The sequence below is a fragment of the Lepisosteus oculatus genome, chromosome 8 (genome assembly GCF_040954835.1).
Source record: "Lepisosteus oculatus isolate fLepOcu1 chromosome 8, fLepOcu1.hap2, whole genome shotgun sequence".
Lineage (NCBI taxonomy): Eukaryota > Metazoa > Chordata > Actinopteri > Semionotiformes > Lepisosteidae > Lepisosteus > Lepisosteus oculatus.
In genome coordinates, this window is record NC_090703.1 from 3,019,362 (window position 1) to 3,037,795 (window position 18,434).

General features: G+C 43.3%; 1 protein-coding gene across 2 annotated transcripts in view; it reads left to right on the plus strand.

Moving 5' to 3' along the window:
* tdp1 (tyrosyl-DNA phosphodiesterase 1) overlaps window positions 1-17,630 on the plus strand; it is a 36,268-nt gene extending 18,638 nt beyond the window's left edge. For both annotated transcript variants that reach the window (XM_069193014.1, XM_006632273.3), the window contains exons 14-16: window positions 7,184-7,286; window positions 12,048-12,156; window positions 16,824-17,630. In XM_069193014.1, coding sequence (XP_069049115.1) covers window positions 7,184-7,286; window positions 12,048-12,156; window positions 16,824-16,897 — 286 coding nt within the window. In that variant the 3' untranslated portion in view covers window positions 16,898-17,630. The remainder of the gene's footprint in view (window positions 1-7,183; window positions 7,287-12,047; window positions 12,157-16,823) is intronic.
* Window positions 17,631-18,434: the final 804 nt, after the last annotated feature.

Below are 18,434 nucleotides of genomic sequence, written 5' to 3' on the forward strand. Positions count from 1 at the left end.
ACAGCTGGGCTGACAAGTGAAGGCTCTCAGTCAGGTGCAGGTTGAGTCCTGTAGTCCAGACATCACCAGTTCAGTGTGGGCTGTGTCATTCGCCTGCTGTGAATGGGACAGGCAACGGTGAACAGTTGCTGCAGTTGGTGAGTACCACCAGGGTGAGTTTGCCAGAATACTCTTGGCTTGGATTGCAACATTGACTTGCTGGACACCTGTGAGTTTGCAGTGCTGTGATTGGTTGGCTACCATAGTGGATACCGTGTAGGCACTGTGTGACTCACAGCATGGAGTTGGTGGATAGTGTATGTTTAAGAGGACAGCTTGCATTGTCCTCATCTCTTGTAGTGGTGAGAGGACCACAGCAGTGAGCTGAGTTAACAGAAGCATTTTATATAGCGTGTTATATAAAAGCATTCCAGCAGATTTAAAATTCATGTATAAGCGAACTTTGATCAGATTTTAGAATAAAGAAATGTGCTTTGCCTTTTAAACAAAAATAAATCTAGTTTTGTCCCTCTTTAAAATGGTATCTATTTTCATCACAGCGTATATTATATGTGGCACATGTTTTAGAGTGATTGGGAGCTCTTGGTTCTACGTTGTGTACAGGAAAAAATGCATTTTACGTGGAGTTTTGACATCCGAATAATAAGATGTACTTTTTGAAAATGCACTTGAAGTACTTTTTCACACTTTACACTTTGGCTGGAAAGGCAATGAAGGCTCCAGACACAGCATTTGGTTGAGAAGAAGCCTTGGCTGTTTCCTTGGTGATTTCAGTCAGATGCATGGCCTGATTAATCTCTCCCACCGTCAAGGCAGTGATGAGCAGTCTGTGTGAACATGGCGATCAGAGGTGAAGAGTCCTCAGAGGCCATTTCGCAGGACAGTGCTGCAGTTAACTTCGAAATACATGAACAGTTTGACATCATATCTCAATTTCTGTAAATGCGAGGAATGAAAGGGGATTGTAAACTTTTACCCGAACAGGTTTTCTTTTCAGAAATAATAGGAGATGGATGTTCATTCTTTGTTTTTTTTGTTTCTTCAATTCACCAACTCTGCATATCCTGTATTGCATTGTTCAGGTGTTCAGAAAAATAATGCATGTTTTGCATATTGATTAGATGTTGTTGCTTCATTTTGATTAATTGTTCGTTTGTGGCTGACCGTGATACGTCACGAGTGACTTGGACTTTTGCATAAGCACACAATTGCCTCATTAATGAGATTATTAATCGGGTGCAGGTGAAGAGGTGATTTCAGCCGAGGAAAGTCAAGCCTGGTGAAAACTGAGAAATGAACCAGTTAGTCCTGCTTATCAGAAAACATTTTTGTGCTGTTGGTGTGTTGGAGCTTCAGCTCAGCTGGCCTCTTGAGTAATTAATCTACGTTTGGTGCCAACCTCTGTGACGGGCATCAGGGAGTGTGGTTTAGGCTGTGAACAACGTGCCACAGAGTGGAAAATCTCTGCGTGTGATGGTCTGCCCAGGAGTGTCTGGTCTCCCCAAAACTCTCCTCATAGTGATTGATGCAACCTGATTGCACATCGATCCAGTCCTGGGACCTCAGCTGCTGCCCTTCCTGGGGGCTCGTCCCGACGTGACCATATTCCAGCAGGACAGCTAACACCCCCGTGCTGTTCGCGCTCTCCTGCAAACTGAGAATGTGACTGTTATGCTGCGCCTGCCCGATTGAACCGCACTGAACACCAATAGCATGAGCTGCGAGACCAGTGAATAGGGACCATCCGTGTTTCGCCTGTACAACGGGAGCGAGACGGAGTCCCGCAAGACCACACTGAGAACACGATACAAAACCCATGCAGTGCAGCTTGTGCTGCTTGCCTGGCCTCCTCATTCCTTACTGTTCCTATGTGCAGCGATGGTCACACACACTACTTAACAGCCCTCTGTTGATCTGCCCCGTCAACGACAAGTGTTACTCGGCTTAATGATTTTACCTTTTTTTTCTGGGCAATAAAACGACGGTTTTTGTCATTTTCCTGATTTTTCCTGAAACTTTGTGACTGTTCTGCTGTCCTGAGTGTTCAGTTATGTTGCTCGGTGTACATTCGCACAGGGTGTGCTCCTTTAAGGAAGGTGGTGAGCTGTCGGTTCTTGTATGACATTCAGAGTCGGGTGCTAAAACTGGAATTTCCAAGAAACCCTATCTCCCACACACACTTGCATCTGGATGCATTGTTCATGAATGACATGCATCAGTGATTTCCTGAAGGGTTTTCTTATTCGTGTGTGACCCTTCTGCTCCCTGTAGGAAAGTAGTTTATCCACAGCACAGGCCTTGCCGTGGTTTCCTTGTTGACATCCTGCAACAAGCATCTTCTCCTCAGACTGTACCCTCACTCTTCTGACGGGCCTGTGTGAGAAACACAACAGGCCGCAAGAGATGCGAGCTGCACCCATAGATAAGACTGCTGCGTATCTCAGGGTGCTGTCAGCCTTCAGCTGCATGTGAGGAAGCTGACTGTCTGAAGTCCTTGACCACAGCTGTTGCTTAGAAACAGCAGCTTGAGGTGGGGAAAAAGCATAAAGAAGATCTGATTATTTTAGCACTGTCGAGCAGTAGTAGGCTACTGTTTCAGAACAGTAGAAATCAGATTGTTCTGTTCTCATCTTTGAGAACTTTGCAAAACGTTCCCTTTTGGATTGTGGAACTTTTTTGTTTTTCATTTGTCTCACTGAATTGGTACCACTTTGTGAAATTGTAGCTCAAATCTGAGTGAGGGATTTTGAATAAAATTATATATTTCCAAAGCAGGTTTGCATTGTAAATACCAGTTTGACCCCTATTTACAAACAAGGTTGTTGTTTTTTTACAGTTGTAGAAATCTGAACTTGAATTCCATTTTCCGTTTAATGACCAGCTCTGGATGTGGCATGTAGAAAACAAATGCCTGGTAGGTTTACTGAATTGCCATTTCATCCGTCATTCTTCATACTGCATTTCCTCTTTAAAACTGGCTGCTGAAGCAGTTTCTCACCCCACCTGATCTGATGCATAGTGGGGCTGTTTCCCCCTTCCATGCAGAGGGACTCCTGCGCAGGTGCTGCTGTCCCCTGGAGCTGGGTCCTCTGCTCCAGACTGCTACGGCAAACCCAGCTGTAACATGGGCTGTTCCTGATTTGTACGTGTAACGCAAATAAGTAATTGTAACATCATCCAGGTGCTTAATCATATTCATATATATGATAACTACACAAGCCTTTTTAATGGCAATCACTTCAAAAGGCTTCGTAGATCGTGCACCAATAATGGAAGTGACGGGAGATCTGTGAACATACGGAGAAAGTGGAGGAATCAATACGATATAAGGCAGTTGATGACTCATATCTGTTTTTTAGACTTGTTCCGAGCTGAAATCTCCTCCAGTAGAGACGCTGAGGAGTCCGAGAGTGTAATGCACAGATGTTATACAATTGAGAATTCTGCAGTGTGTGTCAGTGCGAGGTGTATTCCAAGGGTGATCTATTAATGGCGAGCATTTTAAGCATATGTTAAGATCCTAAAGTACAGTTTTCTGCACTGTTCAATAAGCATATTAGCCCTGCGTTAAGCTGGTATTTTGTCCTTGAATGACCTTAGTTGTTAAAATTACAGACACTGGCAATACACTGTTTGAAATACTATTAAAATTAGTGGTAATATTAATTGGTATTGGAATTAATGTCATGACGGGTATGACTTATTTTGACTTATAACTTATTTATTCTCAAAGAAAAAAGGTTGAAATTAAAAATAGAAGATTCTAAATTTTCTAAAAGACTTTATAGAAATGGATTAAGTTTTTTTGTCAGTCAGTGTTAAAAAGTTTCAATACCTTACATTCACAAAAAAGTCAGCATGAAGATTCAGTCATGTTAATTATTATATTCATGTGTTCTACAGGTCTTGTGCTGAACCTGCACATCCTTTTCTAGCCTTCTGTTGTATTTACAGGCACACACTTTAGTCCCTGAGCTGAGCAAACAGCGCAGGTCTGCTCATCAGTGAATTCGGTAGAGCACGTTGTTTGTTATAGGAGCGCAGTTCCAGCCTGTGAGCTCGGTGGCTGACTAAGGATTTGTTTTGCTTATTGTTGGTCTTGGTTTATGTTCTATTAATCAGACTCTCTCTCTCTGCTGACCCTGGCTTTTAAAAAAATCAGCACACGGTTCATTTAGCCTGAAAAGTGAGGGTCCGGGGTATTATTAATGCAGCAGCTCATTTACTGTTTACCCTGTATGCCTATCCAGTGTGCTTGTCTGCTGTTCCAGAGGTTTAATAATACAGTACAGCTGTATATACAGTAATGCATCGAAGAGCTGTTGTACACACATGTGGGGCAATGGAGAACATGTTAATACTGCAGAAATGGCTGAATGTTGGGGGGTGTGCTGGTGGATCTGTACCCCAGAAACACACAGTGGTCCTCTGGTGTGGACTGTGATCATCCTCGTGGTTGTGACTCCAAGGCGCACAGTTTCCGTGACACAGTTGTTCAGCCTGACCACCGCGCTTTATGAGCACCTGTTTAATCTACCACCTCTGTTTGCTCCATAAGGACAAGGTTCTTGTTAGGAGCTCTCCTTTATGAGTTATTTTATTCAATAAGTTGAATTAAATAGAGTCTAAAACTGGAATAACTAATAACACACAAACCTGGATACATACTTTTTAATGACAACAACAAACGTGGCTTGAAACGTTTGTAGCCATGCCATTACTTTTAATATCCAACTGCTAAAATGTCTTTACAGCTGCCTTAGGATAGAATGTTACCAGCTCACACATTTATACATAATTAATTTTAAGCCTTTAATCCACAATACATTTTTAATGTATTCCTTTTAATTTGACACTGCATTTGCTTTGGATTTTTGAATCCTTATCAGCTTCAATATAATGAAGGAAACCAAAAAAATGACATCAGATTCAAAATGTCACTACTTTCTGGCAAGGGGAATGTTTTTGTTTTGATGTTTGTTTTTACAAAGGCGAGACCGGTGAGTTGTGTGCTTGATATGGGGAGTGTTGTATAGCTGCTGCCGAGGAGAAATCCTCAGCCAGGGCTGTATGACCCTGCATCCCCTGAGCCCACAGTCCTGACAATGAATTGTTTCTGAGCAGAAAGCCGGTCAAAGGCCCCGGCAGCCCTGGAGAGACCGGGGACACTGTACATCTGGCCAGAGGTGGCAGAGGTTGATGAGCGGTTGTCTCCAGCCTGTGCGAGTGCTGAGTGCCATGCAGGGTGAAAGGTCAGAGAGAGCTCTTTCTCAGGGCGAGCTACCAAGTTCCTTGCAAGAGCAGCAGGAGGAACTGCAGTGGTACTCCTGCTGGTATCGGCCAAAAAGGAATTTCGCTTTGTACCTAAAGCACGGCCAGTGATTACTGTGCAGCGCATGGCATCCGCTTGCATCAGATTTGATGCGGTCTTACACCATGCACGTAGAATTTCTGCTCTTTTCTCCCCCTGTGATGGGTTTTCTTTTTTGATCGTTGTTTTCTAACTGGACTGATAAGGAGTGGAAGATCGTCAGCACAAAGAGCTCCACATATCCGCACTGTAGGTTGGGTTTGCACTTTTATATTCTTTTATATCTTTTGTATACTTTTAAATTCTCTTTCGCGGGCATTTGCGAACACAGTCAAGTGATCTACCAGCTGCAGTGACATGCAGTCATGTATTCCAGAGAAACTTGTCAAGAAACTCAGTGCACCGGGTCTCGACACCACCTTCTGCAACTGGATTCGGGACTTTTTGACAGGCAGACCTCAGGCTGTCAGGCTTGGAAACCACACCTCTGGCACACTAACTCTGAACACTGGGGTCCCCCAGGGGTGTGTGCTTAGTCCATTGCTCTACTCACTCTACACCCACGACTGTAAGGCTAAACACAACACAGACTCCATCATCAAGTTTGCCGATGACACCACAGTTGTAGGTCTGATCACAGACAATGATGGGTGATGTGGAAAAGCAGATTTAGCTGAGGTGGTCTGCTTGCATTTTATCTTCCAGGTTTAGATCTATTTTGTGTGCCTGCAATCTCAGTAGCTCCTTAAACATTTGTTTCCTTAGAATTATTGCAGGACTTCAAGGGAACTGGAAACCTTTCCCTCAGTAAGCAGTGAAGGAAAAAAATTGGAGTGTAAAAACTCAAAAGGTCCTTTCTGAGTCTGTGACATGTCTGGAGGTAATGGCGTTAAAACTTTGAGAGCAGGGTCTGCTGAAGCTGGGGCTGTAATTGTGGCTGTCGCAGAGGCCGTTGCCTTTGTTTTAATGAGGTGAGCTGATGCCTCTCGGGGGAAGGTGGGAGTTGAGCTCCAGCAGCGAGCTCTCATTACGGAGATGGGCACCGGCACTGACAGCGGCTCGCTGGGATGAAACAGAATTCGCTATTCGTGTCTGTGCTGGAAAGCTCTGAAGGGAGCTTAAGTGAGCACTGGGGAGGTGGTGAGAAATGTGCACGTTTTCGGCAGGAAAAAACAGCAGCAGGCAGCTGAGAAATGACAGTACATTTCCTTTTCTTATTTTCCGAGTTGCAAGAAACTTTCGGATTGAATGTTTGTCATCTTGTTTTATTCCTCGTACGCTCCTCGGCACCATAAAATGCCTTTTTTTTGTCTCCGGGGAAAGATGCAACTAAAGCACTGCTGTTATTACCCTTGGTAGAGATTCGCAGTCATTCTGCGGAACCTGTTTGAACGGGCCAGGTCAGTTGTCCTGAAGGCCTGAAACTTTCAGCTTCCTCACAGCCCTGCCACTCCCCTGCCCTGACTGACTCCCTCACACAAGCACCAGAGGCAGCACGGCCGGACCCCCCCGGCGTCTCGCTGGACAGACAGTTCTCCAGCGCCCTTCAGGACGTGTCACCGAGAGAGACAGGGGCTCTGTGCTCCTGCCCAGCCGATGAGGTGTGGCAAACTGGTCACGTTCATTCGGCACAAGTAAACTCCCTGGAAAAGCAAGTTCTCCACATGACAAACCTCAGGAAATGGCTTTATTGACCACACATTAATTACCAGTATAATTAGCACTGTCGTTTGTGAAATCACTTGTGTATTGTTTGACCCATTTCTCTCTTGAGGACCGCAGCAGGCGGAGCGCTCACGGAGGTGGTGGGAGCTGGGGTTGCTGGGATTTCAGAGCCAGTGTCTCATTAACATGCTGCTTTCTTTCTTCCAGTGCCAACCTGTCCAAGGCTGCCTGGGGTACAATGGAGAAAAATAATACCCAGATGACGGTTCGTTCTTACGAGCTCGGCGTCCTCTTCCTGCCTTCAGCGTTTGTAAGTGTCCCACGCCGGGCTGCATGATGAAGAGACACCAGTGCTGTCTCCAGACCACGGTCTTTTCTCGTTTCTAGTTTTTTGGTGCCTTTGTGGGTTGCTTCTTCAGGAGTGATTACTGCCCGACATGTTGTTTTGGATACTGTGGGATATTGTTTTTTTAATATTACCCTGTAAAGAGAGGAGAATTCACCGCAGCACTGTATAATCGCAGGGTAATTTGTCCTTGTTGTTAGGGTAGGCTTTAGAAAAACTTCAAAAGTTGCTAAGCAACCACTTCATAGTCCTTTCACCCACGGAACGCAGGGGAAAGCAAGCAGCAGAAACGGTCCTTTCTGGAAAGAAGAAAGGCGTCTCCGCGCTGTGGGCATGATGCTCTCAGGCCCCATGGTCCAGCACGTCTGGGGCTCAGTTAGGAAACTGCCCAGCCCCTCAGCAGTGCACAGCTGCTTCCTGGGCTCCGGGATACTTTCTCGGCATGAGAAATGCTTTCATGAGCGTTACTGCAGCTGCCGTCTGTCAGTGATATTCATCAAGAGCAGCAATGAGCTTACAGGTTTTCCCTCCTTCTGTGTAGATTTTGTAGATGTTTTCTCACCAATACATTGTGGTATCTTAAGTTTAACATGGTGTTTACTCTGCCAGTTTTCCTTAAATTAGGATTTATTTTTTATTTTTGCCTGAAAAGCTCCTGTCTGTCATCTGATGAGTCTTATTGCAAGTGGTTGCCAGACTGCTGCCCCAGGGGGTCAGATACCAGTCTGGAGGCTGTTCACCATCTCCAGCCCACATAGGTGTTGCCATGTTGCACTGAGGTGTGTGAGCCCAGTGGGATATTTCTTTTTCTAATCTAAAGAGCTGTTGAAGCCAACAGATTACTTGTAAGGAACCCTAGATGTACAGGGGCTTGACATTAGCCAACTCCAAATCACACAGTCCCCAGGGGACTGAAAATAGCTTGGGCGTCAGGTGAGTGCTTCTTCATCGCTGTGGTGTTGCACAGGGGGAATTACAGCCATGCCTTTAATGGAAAATTGGGTTTTCTGCTCAGGCTTCATTTCTTCTCTTGCTATTTTGAGCTGTGTAGAGATAGACAGCAGTTATTGATTGATCCGTTGTATCTCTCCAGCATCCACAGTATTGTTGTGGCTGATTTCTGTTGAAGGAGTTTCCAGTATAAAAGGATTAGCGCTTATGTTTGGCTAATAAAAATAATTAGCAGTTTATTGCAGCCATACGCTGGAGACCCACTGCAGCTAATACCTATTAGTGGTTCCACACACCACAGAGCTGTGTGCTGTGGAGAGTGGTCAGTGTGGTGTGGTCGTGCCTCATCAGATTCTCTTTTGAATGCTGGGTTGTGTGTTGGTGTGGTGAGGACTTCTGTGTTTCCTTGACAGTCAGAGAAAATATCTAATTTTCCTCTGTCTTGTGAATCAAGTGTTTCTGAGGGCCCATTCAAGCTAGCAGGACTGCATTTCAATAGCGTAGTCTGCATATTAGCATTTGCATTTCACTTGCACATGCAGTGGAGTGCTTGTTATTTCTGAAGGAGAGGTTAGCTCATTCTCAGAATGCTTATGGATGAGTTGTTGGGTCTCAGCAGGGCTCATAACATAAGATTTGAAGAACCCAGAACCCCAGCCGCTTTTTAAAAACAGGAACACAGAACTTCACCAAGACAATGTTGTTTTAACCACCATACTGCAGTAGTCTAAGTTGACTGCCGTTTCCGATTTGTCGCTCTGTGTGCCTGTGGGCATACTGTGTGTGTGCTCATGAGTGTGTCCATCTTGTGAAGGACTAGATCAGGAGTGTTTCATAGAGTCTGTGCTGGGTGATCCAGTGGGCTTTAAAACTTGGTTGAAAACAGGAAAGCAGCAGAACCATAGGAGGTCAGAAGGAGGAGAGGCAAGTAAGACTGATCTATAATGAAGGAGCAAAAGAGAAAAGTACTGTAGTGATCGAAATAAGGAAGTATATCGTTCGTCCAGTTTCTAACCACTTCTTCCAAGTCAGGGTCACGGAGGAGCTGGAGCCTGACCAAGCAAGCAGCAGGCACAAGGCAGGGTCCACCCTGGACAGGACTCCAGACCACAGGACACACACACACACACACACACACACACACACACACACCTGCGGTCTGTGGGTCCTAATGCCCCAGTATAGTACCCATTACCTGTAAAGCGCTTTGAGTGGCGTGTCCAGAAAGCACTATATACAGTAAGTGTAAGGAATCTATTATTATTATTATTGTTGTTGTTGTTGTTGTTGAACTCCAGAGAGCTCCCCAGGAATGGTGCCCAGGGCCCCAGTGCCGCGAGGCAGCAAGGCTAACCACTGGAAGTATATCAGTACAGCAAAAAATGAAAACATGTTAAGAACAACGTTACGTAGAGGGAATCTTTACACTGCCTCTACCGTTTTTAAAACAGCACTGAACCTTACGCTAGTGGAAAATGGCACCGCTTAGGAGGAGATGCCGTCCGCTCCGTGTGCTGCTCTGCTGGGAGGAGAAGAAGAAGGCATTAGTATTCATTGTGGCTGATGGAGGCAACACTCTCAGCGGTTTCAAGTGGTTTCCTTTTATCCGGCCTGAGTCTTCTGCCGCCGCCCAAGTGTGCAGTGGTGCTCCAGAAGCAGTGGTGTGCAAATAGCCTGGTGGACTTGATTTCGAAAGTAGTTTACTCTTGTGTTCCGTCTGTCATGGTTTTGTTGAGCTGAAAGAACATTGTGTCCTTTTGAAAAATATTGTGCTGTGGTTCGAGTGCATGTGTGATATCGTGATATCGTGTAGTCCTTGTCATCAATGCAGAACGGGCGCAAACGAGTTCGTTTTGCCAGACGTACTCAAAAGGGATATTTGCTTAACCACTGCTGACATTTTCTGCCTCTGGACTTGTATTGTTTCTTTAATTGGTTCAAAAATAGAAAATCACAAATTGTTTCTTTTTCTACCTCTTAGGCAAAATTCCAAAAAAATGAAGGTAAAATGTCACTGTGACCTGAGTAATTTGTAGTTCTAATTTAAATAAGTATCCTAACCTTTCTTTTCTCTGATCACTCACAGAGCTAAAGAAAACACGCCAATGCTTTAAAACCCTAAAAGAGTGTTGATTTTGCCATTTTGATTTGTGTACATCTATATGATCTAATATACAGGCTGTGAAAACTGAAGTAAGCTACTGTATAAGCTGTAATTGTGTTGTGCATATTCATTGTGATCGTTCAGTGATGACTTTGTCATGGCCGCCTATGTCAGAATGCAAACAGTTGAGAAGTCCTGTGTATATCAGGCTTGAGTGAGTCTATATTCATTCCCCTTGGCTGCTAACCCTGGGCAGTGCAGATGACTTGAGGCTGCAGGAGCTGTAAGTGAACAGCAGGACTTCCCTCTGATTTTCAAAAAACTCTTTATCTGACGTCCTCTCGAGAGCTCCCCTGCCAGTGCATGCGGTTTTTATCATTATTGATTGGCATTAGGACCCTTCCTTTGCAATCAGTTACACCTTGCATGCAAATGAAGTGACAGCTAAAATATATATTTTTGAAGTTTTGCGGTCAACTGTTCTACGCTCATGTGAGGAACTGATTAAGTAAAAGGCGTGTGCTTTCTCACCAGGGCAGATCAGACCTATCTGGGATTTGATGTTCAGAACTGACACTTGCAGTAATAAAAGCTGCTGTAGCTAGTTCGTATTCTCTTTGTGTAGCAGTCCATTTGAAACTTGTCTGTGTAACAGCGCTGCAGGCTGTTCTGCACTGCACTTTCCTTTCTGATTCAGAACAGATCCCTGGCCTCCTTTATACTTTCTGTTACCTTCCATTCTTATGTTTCTCTATGACTTTTTTCGCAAACATTAATGACTTTGTGAAACAAAAGAAATCAAGAAGAGGGAAACTCTTACTACACCTCTTAACTATCTGCAAGTCAGCATTTCAGGGCAGAATAACATGTCTGTCGTTACCGCTTTTCTGCTCATACTTGACAGTCACGTGTTCCTTGCTTTTCTATAGCACTTCTCATGCAAGGAATTGCAAAGGACTCTACATACAGGAAGGGGACCCGTTCATCTACAACAGGGTGACACACAGCAACACACAGTTCTGCACTGCAATCCCATTGCATGGCTGATCAGGGGATGTCCTGACGTTTCACATGAAAGATTTGGGAATTTAGCCAGGACACCAGGGTTAACACCCCTGTTCATACAAACAGTGATTGGAACTTTTTACGATCAAAAAGTCAGCACCTCAGTAATACATCTCATTTGCAGGGCCATGGCTTCTATAAAGGTATCCATGGTCACCATGCTGGGTTTGTGGCTTGGAAATTCTGGTCTAGATGGGAAATGTGTCACATTAAAGGTTTTCCTTTCTGTTTAGCACACCAAAAAGTGCATTACTACAGGGGTCTTGTTGTAGTATGTCAGGGGTCTATGTATGTCAGCACTATACGTTAGCATAAAGTAGCCTTAAACTGAATTTGTCAAATCAAATGATCTGGTTTCTTGCTAATTCATTGTGCCCTGCTTCCTTTGTGTTCTTTTCTGAACTAAATGCCTTTCATTTTTTAAAAGAATGAAGTATAGGTTCTAGTATTTAGCAAGGACTTTCTGACATATGTAATGTTATTTATGCTGTTGCAAGTTCATACCCTCACAGTTCTCCATATGGGTTTGAGTGATGATTGCTGAGGAGTGTTGGACTGACTGAGTCCCAGGACTGACTGCTTGTTCTCACCCTTGTGCTCCACAGAACATGAGCTGCTTCCCCATCGAGAGGAGCCCGTTCCCCAGCAGCAAGAGCCCCTCTGCCTCCTTCACTGTTCCCTTCGATCTGCCACCTGAGCACTATTCCAGCAAAGGTAACCCTCACACCCTTCCCCTGTCACCCTGCTGCCCAGAGGATACCCCTCAACTGCCTCAACCGTCACAGTGACCCCCACGGGACACCCCTCAACCGTCGCCCTGACCCCCATGGGACACCCCTCAACCCAGGGACACACCTAAACCACAGGACACCCCTCAGCTGTCACCCTGACCCCCACGGGACACCCCTCAATCACAGTACACCCCTCAACCATCACCCTTTCCCCCACGGGACACCCCTCAACCACAGTACACCCCGCAACCATCGCCCTGCTCCCCAGGGGACACCCCTCAACCACAGGACAGGCCCGGAGTGGTCACCTGATGAGTTGCCTCCCCTCTTTACGAAGCGAGTGGGTTAGATTGCGATCGAATGAGTAACAATAAGCAGTTGTGTGGCTGCCTCCGCGCAGCGCAGCAGGTCGATGTCAAAGAATTACAGATCGTACATACTTCTTTAGGATAAACCTGTTCTGAACTAAAACTTTAAAAGTTATTGAAATGTAAACCCCACCACCTACTTTATCGCTTGTTTTCGAGTTTTTTGTAGTATAGAACCATAGGTCCTGCTTAGATAAAATCACACTTAGGGATTTCTATCATGATTTTGTTTTCTAGACATCTTCCCCCTAATTTCTCATTTCCCTTTGAATCCATGGTTATTATATGGTTATTCTGTAACACAGGGTCTTCAGGAAGGCAACTGTTTCATTGTTTGCTGAACAGTGCGATAGTATCTGCAAATGCCTTTTGAAACATTACTCCTGAAATGAAGGAGAACTTAGCACGAGCTCAACAAGTGTTGTTTTGACACCTTAGATCGAAGAGTACACGTGAATCATTTTAAAGCTGCACTTTGATTTAAACATGTCTGTGCTATGTGTCATTACAGCGTCTCTCCCGCGTTAGCAACCAGAGGTCTGCTACTGTTGAGTCACAGTGCAAGGAGTATCTTAACTTTCGAGCTTGCAAACTAGGACTCGCACTGCTTCAGCTCACTGATATACTGTAGTCCCTTTCTCTTGTTTTCTTTACTCCATGCATCGTCCCTCATGATATTCCCCAAGATTAGATTTGTGGATGGTGATTGTAAAAAAACCTCTTAATATCTTGTTCTCTCTGATGTTAGCAGTATCCAGTGCATAATTCACATCTTGCACTATCCTGTCTGCAGACAGTGGAAAATGAGTGTATTCTGTGCCTGATGGAAGTGTAATGGAGGTAATGCAGCTTTCAGGCGATGAGCAGCGCTGACTTTTATCCAGCTACCCAGCCTTGCAGCTGGATAAGGAAGCTCAAAGCAAATTATTAATGTAATAAAATGGAGCATTTTATTTTGCTGATGTTTTTTCATTTTAAATTCCGCATTTTTCTCAGGATTTTCACTATCGGCTTTGAAGAAAAAACAAAACCGGAGACCTGGTGGGATTTGACACTGGCCATTGGTAGCTGTGTGCCCCCCCCATATTGAAGTGGTCTGGCTGGGAGCTCCATGTCCTCTTAAACATTTTACACAGTTTTAAGTTTCCGTGTTTGAACAAATGAAGTCAGCGTGTGCACATGTTCATACACCCATTCTGTATTCCACTTGACATGTTCACATCTATGTCTGCTGAGTCACCGTGCCAGAAATAGGAATAGGACTGTGCCTCACGGTCTGCCTACACATCCCCAGCACCTGCGTTCACTCACTGTGCTGTTCCTCTGTCACACCGTGTTTTTCATTTCGTTTCCTGCCTAGGTCTGCTGAAATACCACCTCCTCGACTGAGCTGCAGATAGAGATGCATCCTTTTTAATTGACTAATGATAAAATTGTTGGTAAACATGGGGAAGTGAATGTCCCCTTTCATCATCTGACTTCATTGCTTGTGTTGTCTAAGGCTCCTTTAGCGATATTTTCCCTCATTTCTTTGCTGATCCACAAGGTTTCCTAGTGTGAGATAGTGGTGGCGTAAGGATGTCAAAGTAGACCAACAGGAGAGAAAAGGAGATTGGTGATTAGCCGTTGGAAAAGAAGCAAGCAGGGAGCATTGTGGTTGACTGTACTGCACTGCCACAGTAGTTACACTGATCTTGCTGACATTTGTGGAATCATATTTGTAGAGACGTTTTGTACTTTTTTAAGGGAAAATTATGTTTAGAACAAGGAGAGTAAAAGCTACAGTTCATGTGTTTTTTGCTTTAAAATCATTAAGTGAAATGGGAGAGCCTCAGGTCCAGTTGCACTGCAGCATCAGATAGATGGTTTCCAAGTGATGGCAGTGAGCGGTAGCTCCTGGCAGTGAAATGTGGGGTTACTGGAACTTGCGTGCTTGAACTTTTCTTTCTCAGAGTTAAGGTGGTTGGCAGTGGGCTCTTGTCTTTAACTGAACGTCATTCAGTTTCGAGGTGGTTGGAGAACACCGCTTGAAATGGAGTTGTGTGGAATGTTTTTGTTCTGCAAAGGAAGTGTGGCTGGGGTGAGCGAGGGCATGAAGCTTAGCTAGCGGGCAGCTGGAGCCCTGGCGAAGGACGAGGCCGCACGCGCCTCCCCGTGTGCTGTCTCTCGAGCAGCAGGCTGCTGTACTGATGAAGACTGGTGAAGACTGACAGCTGCAGGCTGCCAGAATGGCTTAAACTCAATTTTTTGCACATCAGGGGACCTGCTAAATAGACTCCAAAGTGGTTATTTAAATTGTCTCCTGGGGTGTCTTGACATCTTGCAACAAATATCCAATTAAAGGCCTACAGGGTCATGTCACACACATTACTGAACACATACTGCACATGACAAGTATCCAAGTGCAAGTCACTTAATTACCGTGCTGCACTGAAGGAAGTTCTGAAAGTAAAGAGAGCTCATTTCTGACCTTGATTAGCTGATAACACACCTTAGCTTTTGCAGTTTGGAGCTCCCTATTGACTGAGAATGAACAGAGTGTCATGTATCCTGTATAAAGTGCCTGACTTATCTAACAAAGTGAATACATGGTCCTTAGTTGATGTTTTATGCATTTAAATGAATTATCTCATTTTCAGTGTCAGGAAGAATTAATAAAGCAAAGTAGATATTGAAAATATAGTAATAGCTTTTAATAAGCTATTATTATGTGTTACAGTAAAGTTAGAGCTTAGATTTCTCAGAAACACAGAATACGACAAGCTAGGATTTGAAGAAAACTGTTTTAATTAGTAAAGTAGGATGCCCAGAACATTTAAATTGCAAATATAAATTGGATTAAACCATGGGAATTAAATATTGTTACAAGAATAAAAATAGCCACAGAATTTAATATAGTACAAAATATTGATTTGTTGGTCTCTGCAAAGTAAATGTCCAAAGTGCATTTGAGCAAAGAGTAATGTATTTTTTTCATATTATTGATTTTAGGGTTAACTTGAATTTCAAAACAATAATGGAAATATTCTTGCCTTCATGTTTTCTGAGACAAAGGGGTAATGGGGCAGGAACGTTTGTAATCTATATTGATTATATTGAGAGTTTTATTATGTTTTGAGTTAAAAGTGCATTTCATTAATTGGGGTCCTGCTCTATCTTACCATTTGCATTTTATTAGTGTGGAAAATCATATCAACTTGAGACTGATGGAGGGAGGCAAGTTTTTATTTCACTCAAAGCAAAGATATAAATTTGGAAGAAAAGCTACACAGTAACATTAGATTTTCTTTCTCTCTGTAAGGTGCTTGTGAACATCAAATTAATTTCCACTCTAAAATAGAGAAAAAATAATTGGGTGTCATGTGTCAGGATGTGGTTGTGTCGATGATTTTGATTTTGCTTCAGGTTTTTAACATCAGCTATTTAAGGGGTAGTCCACTGCTGCAGATGTTCCTCTTAAAAACAGGTTTTTTTAGTTGTTTTGTTGAAAGGTTATTTTTAAAGTGTGATTTGATTGGATTGTTAATGAACCGTTTTAAAAAAAAGAAATCAGTTGACTAAAATCTGTTTATTGCTTTTCTGTTTAACCCAGTTTTGCGTAGCCAGTTTCCATGGTCACTGGGGTTCTGTTCCCTTCATTTACTTGGCAGTGCATGCAACACTGAGCACGGCACTCCCGGAGCACAGACTCCCACAGGGAGAGAGCCCCTCGCTCCCGGAGCACAGACTCCCACAGGGAGAGAGCCCCTCGCTCCCGGAGCACAGACTCCCTCGGGAGAGAGCCCCTCGCTCCCGGAGCACAGACTCCAAAAGGGAGAGAGCCCCTCGCTCCCGGAGCACAGACTCCAGCGGGGAGAGAGCCTCAGATGTTTTGGGTTTACCTGATGATCCGATGCAACATGGCATTGTGCTGCCCTTCTAAGTAGTCTCTTCTTTAGTACAGATATTTAGTACAGATATTTAGAAGGCAGTCAGGCGTGAAGGAAGAAGTCAGTAAGTGTGTGAAGAGCTAAGGTGGTTAATCCTGATATTTTTGAAGGTGTGTATTATCATGCAATTGAAAAAAGCTGGAATATGTATTTTACTGTAGTTACATGCATTTTGAATGCTGTAATTTTTTGTTTTAACAAATATGATCATATAACAATATTTTTGTAAATATTGTTTAAAAAGACCATTTTTGAGTGTAATTTAGGTGTTCTCTTTGCTTGACCGTACTCTTGTGGTGCAGAATCCTTCGATGGCTTTTCATGACCTAATTGTGTTTCTGGTTGTGGTTCAGATCGCCCTTGGATTTGGAATATCCCATATACCCAAGAAACTGACATAAATGGAAACATCTGGGTGCCATCGTAAGCGTAAGGAAAACCTGTTCGAACCCCGCCAGTGCCAAGGTTCAGAGAAAGGACATTGAGGGAGGTGTGACGATTTGGAAGAAGAGGAATCTCGGCCTTTCTGAGCTGTGCCCTGCAACCTCTTCCTCTTCCAGGATTAAGAGTACTGGGAACTGCTGACATTGACTTTGAAGTTAGTCCTGCAGCTGAAGCTTATTTTAAATAGGAGGGTAATATGTGTAGATTCTCTTATTTAGCTTGTTGTGTATTGCAAACATGGTGCTATTCTAACTCATAATGATTGTTTTGTGTAGCTCTGTAAACCTTGTTCTGCAGTTATTGGATGAAAAGGGAAAACTCCAAACTACACAGGAATGCATTGTTGTTAACTGATCATGAAATATACAGAGATTATCCCTGTTTTCATCAGAAAAACAGCCTGGTAAACTAGTCTTTTTCGAGTTTTTCTAAACGTATTATCTGATTGGTGCTGACATTTGATGTCATATCATGCCAGCTCGGCATTGTAGGTTCTTTTATAAAGACTTTCCAACCACTGTGTATCTATTAGATATTTCCAAAAAAGTTACTTTACCATTGTCGTTCTTACTGTTATGTTATGTCTAATTAATTAATCTTTATATAATTGTTAGTGTCTTTAAAAAATAGCACAGTCTAGTATTAATGTTTTAGATTAAAATTAACAAATGCTAGTTATTATTGGCATCTTTGTGTGTAAATAAAGGTATGCTCTTTACAAAGTATTGTTATTTGTTTCACTTTGTTTTCCCTGTCTCAGTTCAGTTTGTTGAATGACAAATGGATATGTACTGTAGCATGACCTTTTTTTCTTCAGTATAATCTCATTGCTAGTAAACCTCTGACACTTCTAATTGTAGAGTCAGCCTTTTTGGATATACTGAGCCACCCTCTCCTGGTACCAGCAGGTCCAGAGGAGTCCTGCACAGCCTGCAAATGGGTTTGAGCCTCTCTCCCAAGAGCTCCTGCCTCTGTCAGGGATGATTTAAAAACCCCTTGGCAAATAGTCAAAGAACAGGAACAGTTACAAAACGGTCGGGATGTTCTGACCTTGAAAGAGTGACTTCTGTGGTTGTAAATGAAACAAAATCCAGATTGAAAATGAGTTTTGAACTGACACAAGGAGAAAGATAGCACAGTGGATGAAGGCATTTGTTTCCTAAAGTGAAAAGAAAAGTAAATTACACCAGAAAGGTCTTGAAAAGTCATTAGGGATCATGTGTTTCATCTTCCATTCACACAAGTTTAATAAACAAAATTACTTTCAATCTACTGAAGCACAGTTACCGTGGCATATATGTTTTGTGACATGCAGAAAAAAGTACTTTTGTTGCTCCAATTAACGTTAATGTTACATTAACGAGGTTACAATGCCATGTTTCTTAGCAGACATGTAAGTGATTGCAGGTGTTTATACTTGAATATTCTTGGAGTATTGAGGTCGACTGGTATAGGAATATATACTTTTTAAATAAATAATCATGTGCAGTGACAGTTGGATCTTTACACAGTGAACACTG